Source organism: Tursiops truncatus, chromosome 2 (assembly GCF_011762595.2).
Source record: "Tursiops truncatus isolate mTurTru1 chromosome 2, mTurTru1.mat.Y, whole genome shotgun sequence".
In the NCBI taxonomy this organism is placed as follows: Eukaryota; Metazoa; Chordata; class Mammalia; order Artiodactyla; family Delphinidae; genus Tursiops; species Tursiops truncatus.
This window is the reverse complement of record NC_047035.1, coordinates 26,843,399-26,857,424: the sequence shown is the minus strand read 5'-3', so window position 1 is coordinate 26,857,424 and position 14,026 is coordinate 26,843,399. Positions and strand designations below refer to the sequence as shown.

Below are 14,026 nucleotides of genomic sequence, written 5' to 3'. Positions count from 1 at the left end.
CTTAACTTCCATTTTGCAGATTGTCCTTGTAATAATAATAATTATAGCTGACATTGGGACAGTTCCTACCTCTCTGTCAATTACACACACTAGCCTATTTAAGCCCCGTGGTAACTCTTAAAGTAGTTACTGTACTTATTGTCTCATTTTAGCTGTGACGACACTGAGACTTCAGGGAGTCGAGTGACTTGTCCACAGTCATTCAGCTGACGTCTGGCTGTACTCCCTGAGACTCCAGACAGACTCTTAAACACCACCTAACTTTTCCTACCTGCTGGGTAGTTAGATGCACAGACCTCCCAGTAGAGAAAGGCTTTTGGCGGGAGCTGAGAGACTTTTGGGTTTTCCTCTTGGAATCCTTTTGGTGAGGGAGTAAGTTCTCACTTGATTATCCTTATTCGTCCACTTGTCTGGAAAAGTGTTTGAGACACAGCTGTTCTCTTTCTCTTCCTCCTCCGCCCCCCATCTCTTTGGTGCTCCTCCTAGGACGCAGAACTGACACTCAGCCAGATTCTCTTGCAGGAATCTGAGAAATGCTGCTGGGCTCATGTTCCCAAATTAGGCCAGTTTCCTCATCCCCCAGCAGCTCTACTCAGCTGGAGCTTCCCTGGCACGTTGCATTACGTCTCTTGCCCTCTGCCTGTTCCTGACTGGTCTGCCAACGGGCAGTTATTTTCAGCCCAGCTAGGGTTATCTGCTGACCCTTTTTGGTGACATTTTTCTTCTTTCTCACAAAAATAACTTTCCTAGATTAGTCACATTTTTCAGCCTTTTTCGTAGTCCCTCTCCAATGGGCTGGATTGAATGATGCTTCTGATAACGTCGTAGGAGAGGGATGCGGGGAATCCGACGTGGAACCCGTTGACGAGGAATGCGTTTTCCACACTTCATCTTTAGGTCATGCTCCGTATGCCTCACTTTTGAACTCTCCCTCGGGGTGGGCAGATGTGCATTCCCGACCCATCCCTGGGGCTGGCCACTATGTGGGCGGGAACGTCATCCCCGGGGTAGATCATGCGATTGGAAATAGCGTCTCAAGATTCTCCTCCAGCGCTTACTCGGTCTCTTTCAGCGCTCCATCCAGTACGATGCCTCGTGCCTCCTTCTACTGTGTATTACGTGTAAAGCTGGCTTCCTACCAGAAATATGGTGCTTGAAGATCACTTAAAATTCTCTCCCTCACCTGTGGGGAGGGTTAAGTCAGAACTACACGGAAGAGTTTATTTAGCTCAGTGCTCCCTTAAGTTAGCCACTGTTATTATCTACACAACCTAAGAAGTAGAAACGATGATCATTTTGTCTTTAATCCCAGCTCTGCCAATTCCTCGGTGTATATTCTAGGCAAGTTACTTAACCACTCTGAGCCTGTTGCTCATCTGCTGAATGGAATAATAGTAGTAGCTATCTCCTAGTGTTGCTGGAGGATTAAATAAGAGAATGTACAAAGCTTTTAGGACAGTGCCCGCCGCATGCTATTATCGTCATTAACTGTGTCACATGAGAATTAGAAGGTATTTTCAGTTTATCTTCAATTGCCGTTCTGTTCAAGATACAGAGATATTCTTATTTCATTGAACTAACTGGCTCTTAGGGCAAAGAAACATTTGGATGAAAAATCCTTTTGGTGAGAATTCTTTGTGCTGCTTAGGACCCATTTTGTATGTCTCCTTGACTAGTTGTTTGCTAATACCTTTTCATCTTCTTTTCAAAATCTAACCCTCTGTCTAGAGATTGGCTGTCTTTCCAAAGAGTGATCCTTAATTGCTGACTTAACATCATTTTGTTGTTCTGGGGCATATGGGTAGAAAAATGAGGAGGGCAAGGAGTGACCTTGGTGACCTCAGTGACCTTGGAGTAGAAGGTAACATCCATTCATTTCTTCATTCATTTGCTTATGAAACTTGATTGAGAGCTTTCTGTGTGCCAGGCATTGTGCTTGGCACTGGCAGTACAGTGACAAACCAGACATGCTCCCTGTCCTCTCTGAACCTTGATCTGGGGGCTGCAGAGAATTAAGTGCCAGGTGGGGGTGAACACAGAAAGATATGCGAATGCCTTCATCGAGCCCTTTTACTTTTGGGGAAATCTGGAAAGGTTTTCTAGGAAAAAATCATGTTTGAGTTGAGACTTGAAGGATGACTAGAAGTTAGCCAAGGGAAGGGGCCAGGATGGGCCAAGGAGGGGAGAATATTCCAAGTAGAGGGATGAGCATATGCCAAGTTTTGGAGGCCAAGGAGAGAGCATGGCACGTGGGAGTTGTTAGTGGAGCAGTTGACCATACAGGCGATGGAATAGTGATCCTCAGTGACTTTTGCAAGCAGTGTGATGTTTTTCAAATATTCAAAAACCAGCCCCCTTGCCTTTTTTGACAAATGAACCATGTGAGACCAACATTTCTTATATGACACTGAAATAATTGGTAATATTATGAAGTTTAGACTGTGACCTTTCAATATTTTTCTAGCATTGTCTTTCATTGATGCATCTTCAGTGCAACCATTACACTTCTCTCTCTATGCGTTTATGTTTTCTGGTCAGGAAACCTCTGAGAAGTGCTTGAGTGTAGTATTGATGGCTTGGAACTCTTCTGGCTCATCCTTTTTAAGGAGGGGCTTAGTAGATCAGTAGTTTGCAGTGTTCACACTTAATTTATGTCCTAAAAATTCCTCGGTTCCTCTAAGGATAGATTGTGTGTGTGTGTGTGTGTGTGTGTGTGTGTGTATTAGATCCTGGTAACTCTAGGAGAGAAATCATGGAAGTAATTTTGAATTAGTCGTGATCTGATAGGATTTAGAAAATGTCTTTTGATTTCACAAAATAAGAGATTGTCACCCAGATTCTAGTAATTACAAGTGTATGCTAGATGCTTAATATAAGTATGTGTAAATGGATCAATGATACAAGCCCAGTTAGTAGTTATTACTAGTGCGTTGCCTCAAGTAAGATGAGAATACCTGTTGTAGTCTTCTCAGTGTTCCTAATTTGCATACACATGATTAACAGCCATAGGTCATACCTGACCCATTTGGTGTGGGTCAGATGTGGAATCATAGTATTGGAATTCGGTTTGACTTCTTTGGGGGTAAGTAGACTACTGGCTTATATTTAGAAATTTTTTTTTTGGCATGTGAAAATTTTCATGGTAATGATACTTTTGTTGCAATGAAAATTGACTTATATTCAGGCAAGGTTCCCAGAGCAAAGACTTCTCAGAATCTTTGGCTGTAAATAGTATTCTGTTAGGAAAAAACTAAATTGAGAATTAGAAAAATGGCTTAAACCACTATAAACTCTCCTGGACTGAGTCAGTTGCCTCATAACTGGTCTCTCCTTTTGTATTATTGCCCTCCTGCAGTCAGCTCTAGTGGTTTTATAAAATACGCATCATTCATTTCACACTCAAAACCCTTTAAAGGACACCCATTGCCCTTAAAACAAAAAATCCCAAATGCTTACTTTGCCCCTTTGTGATTTGGGTCTTCCTATGTATGTCTTCAGCCTCATTCACAGCGGCTACCTTGTGGCAGTCACAGGGAGTCGTTACTTTGCTTGTACAGTTCCCTATTCTGGTTCCTTAGAGTACTGTAATTCCACAGAATAGAATAGAATAGAATAGAATAGAACAGAATAGAATATTCCCTGGAATACTTACCCATGCTCTTTGCTGGGCTGACTCCAACTTCTTCTTTGGGTTCAGCTTGAATATCCCTTCTTCTATTTAATGAGAATATTACCTTCTCATTTAACTTAGCTCCCCGCATTGTACTCTGGTAGTGTTTTTTTGTTGGTGGTGGTGTTTTCTTTTTCTTTTTTACTTTTTTTCCTGTCACCCCAACCGCGGCTTGTAACTGTATGTCTGTGTAATTATTTGGGTCCCTCTCCCTCACTAATTGCACACTCCAGAAGCTCCTGTTCGCTCCCCTGAGCCTGGCACTTTGTAGGTCCTCAGTGAATGAGAACCAGGCGTGGAGCATGCTGTGTTCAGCGCAGGGGCAGATAGCTTGAGGGGCCTGTGGGACGACCATCTGGAGATGTCCGGGAGGCTTTGATGTGTGGGACTCATGCTTTGGACTGGGCTCTGAGCTGGAGCTAAGGGTTTGGGAGCCATTCGTATCGAGGTGGTAAATGAGAGCCCAGCCCTGGAAGGGAGAGTTTGTAGAGAGAGAAGAGGAGAGGCTCTCAGCCAGAATCCGAGGAACCCCTATGTTTAAGGGACACACGGCCAAGGAAGGAGGAGGAGTGGCCGGAGGGGAGAGGGCGTCACCAGGCCCCTGTGCTGTCCAGAGCGCAGGTAAGGGACAGTGTCAGGGACTCAGGGGTCAGGAGGGTCCAGGAAGGCGACACCTTCCCTCTGGAGCAGGGTCTGTCTGATTGAGCAACTAGGGGTCCCTGTATTCACAGGGGAGCAGTCAGAGAAGGGGCCATGTGCACCTGGCACAGGACCACACAGCAGGCAGGCTGTCAGTAAATATTTGCTGAAGGAATTCAGTGGATAGGTTACGATGCTCGTGTACTCACCACCAAATGTAAAGGGCCTCCCTGTCTCCTTCCCAGGTCTCTTTCTTCCTTTTCCTCTGTTATTGAGCCTTCCTCTGTTTCTCCTTTTTTCCCTCCTCTTTCTCTTTTTCCCGTATCTCTTCCTGTTTTTTATTCACCAGCGATAACAGAGGACTCCATCCCCCATACTCCTTTTTGCCCATCCATTCCTATATATTTTTATTGATGTATTTAAAAGTAGAACTTTATTCCTTCATTTATTTATTCACTTATTTATCCTACATTTAATATAATATACACTTTCCAATGCAAAAATGAATAAGATAACTTCATATTCTAGTTATATCGACCCACACACTTAGAGCAAAAAATTATGATATTTAAGTGGCATCAGAGAGTGGGAGCACAGAAGGAGCAACCAACCCTGCCTGGGACTTAGGGATGGCATCCCAAAGGAGGTGACCCTTGAGGTGGGTTGCAGTGAACGAGGAGGGATTTGCCAGTAAGAGGGAAGGGCAGCGGGAAAAGCCTGTTCTAAGGCATGCGTCGTTAAGGGGCTTGGTGTTTCCAGGGCACAGTGAACAACTTAGTGTCTTAGGAATGAAGGCCTTGCATTCCAAGTGGAGGAGTTTGGATTTATTTTATATGTTGTAGGGATTCCACAAAGATTTTAAAGCAGGGAAAATGTTATTGACTTTGTTTTCTAGGAAAGTGAAGCTGGCAGCTATGTGGAGGATAGTCTAGAGGGCGAGAACTTGTTGGCAGGGAGACCAGTGGGAGGCGGTTGGAGCATCTCCTCCTGAGATGATGAGCCATGAACCAGGCAGTGTTCCCAAACTTCAGGCATTCCCAGACCGTTTTTACAGTTTCGGGTATCCACATACCACTCGCATTAGTGTTAACAATTTTCTTTAAATCACCTCCCTTTTTATACTTAAATGCGTTTATTTTTGAAAAGAAACTACAGTTTTTGATAGTTATGTTTTTCCCAGGACACATTAAAATACACATATGGCTATTTTTAAGAGGCACATCCATGTGCCACCTCCAGTCACCTTGCTTACACCAGTGGCGTGCGTACCTTACTTTGGGAAACGATAACTAAAGCCTGGCAGAGAGGTGAAGAGGAGAGGGCAGTGCCCAGAGACATTTTTCAGGGAAGATGGTTAAGAGGTAGTAACAGATGGACTGTTGGAAGTAGGAGAGAAGGAATGTCTGGAGTTGACTCCATTTGTAGCCGAAAAGGCTGAATGGATAATGATATTTCTGAGACTGAGAACTTAAAGAGTCTCAGCAGTGCGGGGACCAAGAAGAGATGGTTGTTTCAGTTTTGGGCATGTTGAAGAGTTGCCTTCAGGATTTTCAAAGAGATCCGTTGAGTAAACAGTTGAAAATTTGGTCTGGAGCTTAAGAGAGAAAGTTGGAAACGAGTGTTAACAGATGTGGGAGTTACCAGCATATATCATATAATCTGGGGTCTCTAAGAGGAACATACAGGAAGAACTTCTGATTCCTTTGTGTGGCACATAGACCCTTCATTATTTCCAGGTGCAAATGTATGAGGATTTTAAGCAGAGAAGAGAGACAGATTTGCATTTTAGAAAGAGCACGTTGACAGTAATTGGTCAGGGATGGATCCAGGTTTCGTGGGTCCTGAAATTTATACAATTTAGAGACCTTCTTTAAGAAAAAAAATTCAAAATTATGAATTCAAAATGGATATGAAAGTAAATAGTTGTAATGAGAAAAGAAATCACAGCCAAGTTACTAGGCCTTGGACATTCAGGTTTCTTTCTTGGAGTTCTTGTTAGAAATGCTTGCATAGACACGCCTCCTGATTGAGAGCTAGCTTCTCCTCCCTATCTAGAACTCTGTAACTCCTGTCTAGAACTCTCTGTAACTCCTAGGGTCCCGTGCAGGCAGGGGTGGAGTATAGACTGGAGGAAGGTGAGACTGGAAGCAGGGAGCCCAGGTAGGATCCAGCTGAGAGAAGGCAAAACATGAGCTTGTGAAGCCTTAATTTGCATGGTTGTGCAGTTTTCTCCAACACCCCTCAGCAGGCTAGGTATTGACGCAGTGAAGGCATAGGATTGGCTTGATCCAGGTTGGGGGGAGCTCTAGGGGAAATGTAGGACATGAATGCCATCAGGACCATGGAAGTGAGCTGGGTTGATAGGGAAGGAAGAGAAACCAAGAAGGAAGTTCTTAGATCAGGAGGGGAGGAAGGGACTAGGTATTTCAGATTGGAGCAGCTCCAGCGTATGAGTTCGAAAAAGTAGCAAGGTCATTGGCATTTAAAGGATCAGGGAACTATGAGGCTAAGCATTAGATGAACTGTTCATGTGAACCTTGACTTGACTTAGAATGATGGCACTAGTGTTGGGGGAGGAATGCCCACGTTTTTGCTCAATGTGTGCTCAGGAAATTATTTGTGACAGGGATGAAGAAGGTAAGAGATGCAATGTAGCTGAACAATATGAGTTTCAGAAAAATGTTCCATAATAATTTGGAAGAGTAATGGTCTAGAGGAACTTTGGGGAGCGAGACAGGAGGGTTACCTTGGGACCCTTGTTCGTGGGGTTTCAAAGAATGAACAGGCTCTACTTGAAAGAGCTGCAGGAGAAATGAAGTCCATGGGGGAAAGCCAGGATTTAAGAGAGGCAAGGAGATGGAAAGAGTGGGCTGTGAATAGAGAATGTCTAATCTGCTTGGGAACCATAGGGTGGTGGGCAGAAAGCCTCATTGACCTCATTAGCTAGGCTAGATTTCTTCTCATTATGTGGCATGTCAGTAATTACTGAGAAGGAGCAGAATGATAGTAAAATATTCTCTTAATAATGATACTTTACAGGAAAAGGGTTCAGACTAATGTTGAGTGTGATTGGTGATAGACTGAAACATTTCTGGTCACATGCCTTTACCCAGCATGATAGAGGATTATGTCACCGTGTTTGGCCGATTGCTTTTATATTCCATTTTAATCCCTCTGTTGGCTTTTTAGGTATAGCTTTTTATACTATTTTTTTAGTGGTTGCTCTAGGGATTAGAATATGCATCCTTAACTTACCACTGGCTAGCTAGTGTTAGTATTATATCACTTCACATAAAATGTGAGACCCTTGTGACAGTATAAATCCATTTGTCCCCTTTATCGTTCGTGCTAGTAATGTCATGTACTTTAAAACTACATACTTTATAAAACCCACAATACAATTGTCATTTCACTTTAAACAGTTGTCACTTGGAGAAATTAAGAAAAAAGATAGCCTTTTTTTTGGAATGTTATTTATTTATTTTTTATACATCAGGTTCTTATTAGTTATCTATTTTATACATATTAGTGTATATATGTCAACCCCAGTCTCCCAATTCATCCCACCACCACCGCTTTCCCCCCTTGGTGTCCATACGTCTGTTCTCTACATCTGTGTCTATTTCTGCCTTGCAGACCGGTTCATCTGTACCATTTTTCTAGATTCCATCCACATATATGCGTTAATATACAATATTTGCCCTTTCTCTTTCTGACTTACTTCACTCTGTATGACAGACTTTATGTCCATCCACGTCTCTACAAATGACCCAGTTTCGTCCCTTTTTATGGCTGAGTAATATTCCATTGTATATATGTACCACATCTTCTTTATCCATTCGTCTGTCAGTGGGCATTTAGGTTGCTTCCATGACCTGGATATTGTAAATAGTGCTTCAGTGAACATTGGGGTGCATGTGTCTTTTTGAATTATGGTTTTCTCTGGGTGTGTGCCCAGTAGTGGGATTGCTGGGTCATATGGTAATTCTATTTTTAGTTTTTTAAGGAACCTCCATACTGTTCTCCATAGTGGCTGTATCAATTTACATTCCCACCAACAGTGCAAGAGGGTTTCCTTTTCTCCGCACCCTCTCCAGCATTTGCTGTTTGTAGATTTTCTGATGATGCCCATTCTAACCAGTGTGAGGTGACACCTCATTGTAGTTTTGATTTGCATTTCTCTGATAATTAGTGATGTTGAGTAGCTTTTCATGTGCCTCTTGGCCGTCTCTGTGTCTTCTTTGGAGAAATGCCTATTTAGGTCTTCCACCCCTTTTTTAATTGGGTTGTTTTTTTTTAAATATTGAGCTGCATCAGCTGTTTATATTTTGGAGATTAATCCTTTGTCCGTTGACTCATTTGCAAATATTTTCTCCCATTCTGAGGGTTGCCTTTTTGTCTCGTTTATAGTTTCCATTGCTGAGCAAAAGCTTTTAATTTTCATTAGGTCCTATTTGTTTATTTTTGTTTTTATTTCCATTACTTTAGGAGGTGGGTCAAAAAAGATCTTGCTGTGATTTATGTCAAAAAGTGTTCTTCCTGTGTTTTCCTCTAAGAGTTTTATAGTGTCCCGTCTTACATTTAGGTCTTTAATCCATTTTGAGTTTATTTTTGTGTATGGTGTTAGGGAATGTTCTAATTTCATTTGTCTACATGTAGCTGTCCAGTTTTCCCAGCATCACTTATTGAAGAGACTGTCTTTTCTCCATTGTATATTGTTGCCTCCTTTGCCATAGCTTAGTTGACCATAGGTGCTTGGGTTTATCTCTGGGCTTTCTATCCTGTTCCATTGATCTATATTTCTGTTTTTGTGCCAGTAGCATATTGTCTTGATTACTGTAGCTTTGTAGTATAGTCTGAAGTCAGGGAGTCTGATTCCTCCAGCTCCGTTTTTTTCTCTCACGATTGCTTTGGCAAAGATAGTCTTTTATCACCCATATGCTTACCATTATAATTGTTCTTCATCTCCTTCTGTAGATCCAAATTTCCATCTAGTGTCATTTCTCCTTATCCCGAAGAACTTCCCTTAGCATTTCTTGCAGTACAGATTTGCCAAGAACAACTTCTCTATTTGCTCTATCTAAAAATATTTTTATCTCACCCTCATTTTTTTTTTTTTTTTTTTTTTTTTCGGTACGCGGGCCTCTCACTGCTGTGGCCTCTCCGTTGCGGAGCACAGGCTCCGGATGCGCGGGCGCAGCAGCCATGGCCCACGGGCCCAGCCACTCCGCAGCACGTGGGATCCCCCCGGACCAGGGCACGAACCCATGTCCCCTGCTTCGGCAGGCGGACTCCCAACCACTGCACCACCAGGGAAGCCCTCACCCTCATTTTTGAAGGATCTTTTTTATTTATATAGAATTCTGAACTGAACATTTTTTTCTTTCAGCACTTTAAAGATTGTCATTCCTTTGTCTTCTGGCCTTCATTGTTTCTGACGATTGTTCTCCGTTATGTAAGTCTTTTCTCCTTCCTCTGATTGCTTTAAAGCTTCCTTTTTATCTTTGGATTTCAGCAGTTTGACTGTGATGTGCCTAGCTGATTTGCTTTGTATTTGTTCTGCTTGGGATTTGCCGAGATTCTAGGTCAGTAAGTCAATATGTCTCACGAAATTGGAGAATTTTAGGCCATTATTACTTCTAATATGTTTTCTGCTCTGTTTTGTCTCTCCTTGTTCCTGGGACTCCAATTACCTGTATGTTAAACTGCTTGATATTGTCCCTTCGGTTTGTCCTGTGTGTTTTTTTTTTTTTTGTCCCTGAAGCATTGTTAATTTTCCCCTTTCCTTTATCTTTTTGTTCTTCAGATTGGATATTTTCTGTTGATCTGTCTTCAGGTTCACTGATCATTTCCTCTGCTGTCTTCAAACTGAACTTTTCATTTCAGATACTGAACATTTAAATTCTAAAGTTCCATTTCTTTTTTTTACATAGCTTCTATTTCTCTATTAGATTCCCCATTTGTTCATTCATTATGACCATCTTTGAAATCCTTGAACATATATTTATAATACCTGCTTTAAAACCCTTGTCTGTTAATTCCAATATCTGGGTCATGTTGGTGTCAGTTTTTATTGTTTTTACTTTTGACTATAGGTCATGTTTTCATGTTTCTTCACATGTCTGGTAATTTTTGTTGATATGCCGGACATTTTGGATAATACATTGTAGAAACTCTGGATTATGTTACCTTTCTTTGAAAAGTGTTGATTTTTGTTTTAGCAGGCAGTTGAATTATTTTCAGATCACCTTGAATTTGTGAAGACTTGGTTTTAGGTTTTGCTAGGTCAGGTCTGTTTTGGTTTTGCCTTTAGTCCCAGAGCAAATCCCATAGACCCAGGACGTGGTCTTTACTCCTAAGGTGTGGTTTTTCTGGGATTTCAGTGGAAAATCCAAGGTGTGTATCAAGTACCTTTAACTTGGAACTAATATTCCAATCTGTGTCTTGCCTGCAATGGGCAGCAGCTGAAATTTTACCTCCACTCTTTTTTATTTTTAGCCCTTCAGCAATTGCTTTTCACTGAGTTTCTTGGAGTCTCCTCCATGACCAAAGGATTTTAGGGGAGTTTATATGCAGATTTGGGGCTCACTCCTTCCCAGGATTTCTCCCTGTCTATCTTTAGTGACTCTGGCAGCCCCAAATTTGTCCTCAAACCAATAAAACTGCAGCTTCCTGCTTGAATTCTAGCTGCTCAGTTGCTGCCCAGACTGGAGAGTGCACTCAAAGGGAAAATCCATTTAAACATGGATTTTTACCCAGTGCAGTTCTTGTCTTTCAAGGATCAGATCCCCTCCAGTGTCCCTACTGCTTTTGTTTGCCCACTAGTGCCTTCAGATAGTTGTTTTCTATATTTTGTCCAGAGTTTATACTTGGTATCTGTGTGAAGGTGAGTTGAATACAAACTGCTCCCCCATTACTGGATCCAGAAGCTGTCAGTTGCTTTTGGATTGTTTCAGACTACACTGTGGTTTTTTTTCAAGTGGTACTGTTGGCAAGAAACGAATGAGAGTGGTTGGGGCAGAAACAACAAACACTTTCTCTTGGAATAACTGACGGGCATTCAGGTGCCTTAGCTATTGAGACAGGAAGTGTTCTAACATCCCTGGTGATTTGGGAGTAATGATCAGAAACATGGGTATGAAAGAGGCCCAGAGACATGGGATTCAGTCCCCATGATGTAAGAGCTAATCCTTGCAGGTGCTGTGCTGAACACTCTGTAAAGGTAGTCGAGAAAGAACTCTGAAGTTATAGATACAGAGAACAAACAGGTGTTTGCCTGAGGGGAGGGGGCGGGGGAGGAAATAAATAGGTGAGGGAGATTAAAAGGTACCAACTTCCAGCTGCAGAATAAATGAGTCACGGGGATGAAATGTACAGTGTGGAGGGATATAGTCAGTAACTATGTAATATCTTTGTATGGTGACAAGACTCATCGTGGTGATCATTTGGAAAAGTATAGAAATATCAAATCACTGTGTTGTGTAACAGGAACTAACATAGGTCAGTTATACTTCAAAAACAAGCAGACTCATGGAAAAAGAGATGAGGTTTGTGATTACCAGAGGTGGGAGTGGGCGTGGGAGTGGGGGGAAGGGGGAGTTGGACAAAGGCAGTCAGAAGATATAAACTTGCAGTTATAAGATAAATAAGTTCTAGGGGTTTAATGTACAACATGATAAATACTATGAACCCTGCTGTATGATATATATGAAAGTTGTTAAGAAAGTAAATCCTAAGAGGTCTCATCACAAGAAAAAATTTTTTTTCTATCTCTTTAATTCTGCATCTATATGAGATGATAGATATTCATTAAACGTACTGTAATAATAACTTCATGATGTGTGTACATCAGATCATTATGCTGTACCCCTTCAACTTATACAGTGCTGTACATCAGCTGAGTAGGAAGATTTACGGGTTACGTGTACCCAGGCCATGCCTTTTGCACCAGGCCATTGTCACCTGGGAGCAGTTGAGCGGATGGCCTTACGCCTTTCTTGTTTGAGAAAGGGTGGGAAGAGAGCCTGAGAAATCAACCTTGGGCTTGGACTGAAAAGCTGAAGAAGAAAGAGAGCATAGCACGTCTTAACACTGGTCTAGGAGAATGTTTTTTTCCAAAATGAGAGAACCAAGAACACTGTAGCACGTTTTTCATAAACTAAATTTATTCACCATCAAGGACCATTCTTTATTCTGGTTTGTGTCCTTCCTAATTTGGGGAGCTTGAACAGATCCCTTCTTTAATGAAATAGTGGTGAGAGGAAATAGTGTTGTTTTTTTTTAAAGATTCTTAACAAAATTAAAAGCTGTGAACTCGATACTGCCAACCACATCCCACCCCCACCCCCACAAACAAAGTTTGTTTTTCGAAATATTGGCTGTCCATGAAATCTGGAAGTCTAGGAAACGCAGTTCTAGAAGGTTAAAACAGTTTTTGAGGGTTGCTGGGCTCCCTTGAAATCTTGTGAGGGGAGGTAGTGAGGTGTGTGCTAATTTGCCAGCCATGACTTGGTCTCGCCCAGAGCACCTTCCCTCGCCTCCAGGGCCACCGCAGGGTAAAGAACTGCAGTGCGAGGCCTGTGTTGTCCGTGGTCTCACAGCGGTGAACAGAGTAGGGATTTGGACGGGCATTCCTCTCTGCATCCCACAGGATGGGGAATATTCCCAAATGTTCCCACGTACCCTATCATAAAGAGACCCAAATCCCATATTTCAATACACAGTCCTCAAACTGCCCACTTCAAATGACGCAAGGGTTAATATTCTTCCACGCTCCCTCCACTTCTTTTCCATCAATGCCCTTGAGGGATTGTGAGAGATCAGGTTTCCTAAAGCAGCGAGGTTACAGCTTGCTCCTGTGCTCTCCTTCTGTTCCAGGTTATCCCAATCTGGATTGGGTTGAGGTAGCAAGTCTAGGCTCTGCTTATCCGAAGTCACAGGTGCCGGGAGGGCTCGCTTCCTGGAGTGCTGGGAACTCACATCCTCCACGCTGTGCGTCCTTCCGGTTACACACATGCACATGAGTTTTAACAAACTGAAAGGAGTTACGAGAATGACAAAAACTATAGGTTTTGATTTATGATGCAAGTTGAAAGGAATGTTTATTTTGGCTGAACCGAAGAAAGTCTGGGGGAACAGGGTATTTCTTTATAAGTGTGTGGAAGGTATAGACCCAAGAAAGCTGATTTCGGATGACCCAGAGGGATGTAATTGAGATTAAGAGGATGCCACCCAAGGTAAGAACATCCAGGATGAATTTTAAGAATAATTTTTGGGGCTGAAATCTGTTCTCTTTGGATCAGCCTCTTTAACAAATGGCTGGCAGCCCTATCCCATGAGTCATTTGAAGTGGGCAGTTTGATGACTGTATTGAGATATGGGATTTGGGTCTTTTTATGATAGGGTACGTGGGAATATTGGGAGAAGTGTGACACCACGAGAGTAATCGCCAGATACTGTGGTTGCCTGAACATCACATTTATTTCTCAGTGAGCAGAGGGACTGTGACTTCCTCCTCTTGGTTCAGGCAACTTGAAAGAATTTCTCTCTGTTCAGGGAAGCTGGACTAGGTAAGAGCTGGACCCCTGGAATGAAACTTGTGCAAGGCAGTCCCAAATAATATGTTTACCTCCCCCAATCTTCCCGTTGTCTCAACCCTGGGCATTAAGGATTTTTTTCCTCCAAAGGCTGCATTTCATTACTTTTATCATTTCTTAT

At 42.3% G+C, this 14,026-nt stretch overlaps 1 protein-coding gene across 5 annotated transcripts in view; it reads left to right on the top strand.

Moving 5' to 3' along the window:
* The window catches only part of IFT43 (intraflagellar transport 43), an 88,097-nt gene that overhangs the window by 8,715 nt on the left and 65,356 nt on the right, over positions 1 to 14,026 (top strand). For 3 of the 5 annotated variants that reach the window (XM_073800216.1, XM_073800215.1, XM_073800217.1), the window contains exon 3: positions 9,699 to 9,764. The exons of the other annotated variants lie outside the window; for them this stretch is intronic. In XM_073800216.1, the coding sequence (XP_073656317.1) occupies positions 9,699 to 9,764 (66 nt within the window). The remainder of the gene's footprint in view (positions 1 to 9,698; positions 9,765 to 14,026) is intronic. 5 annotated transcript variants of the gene reach the window in all.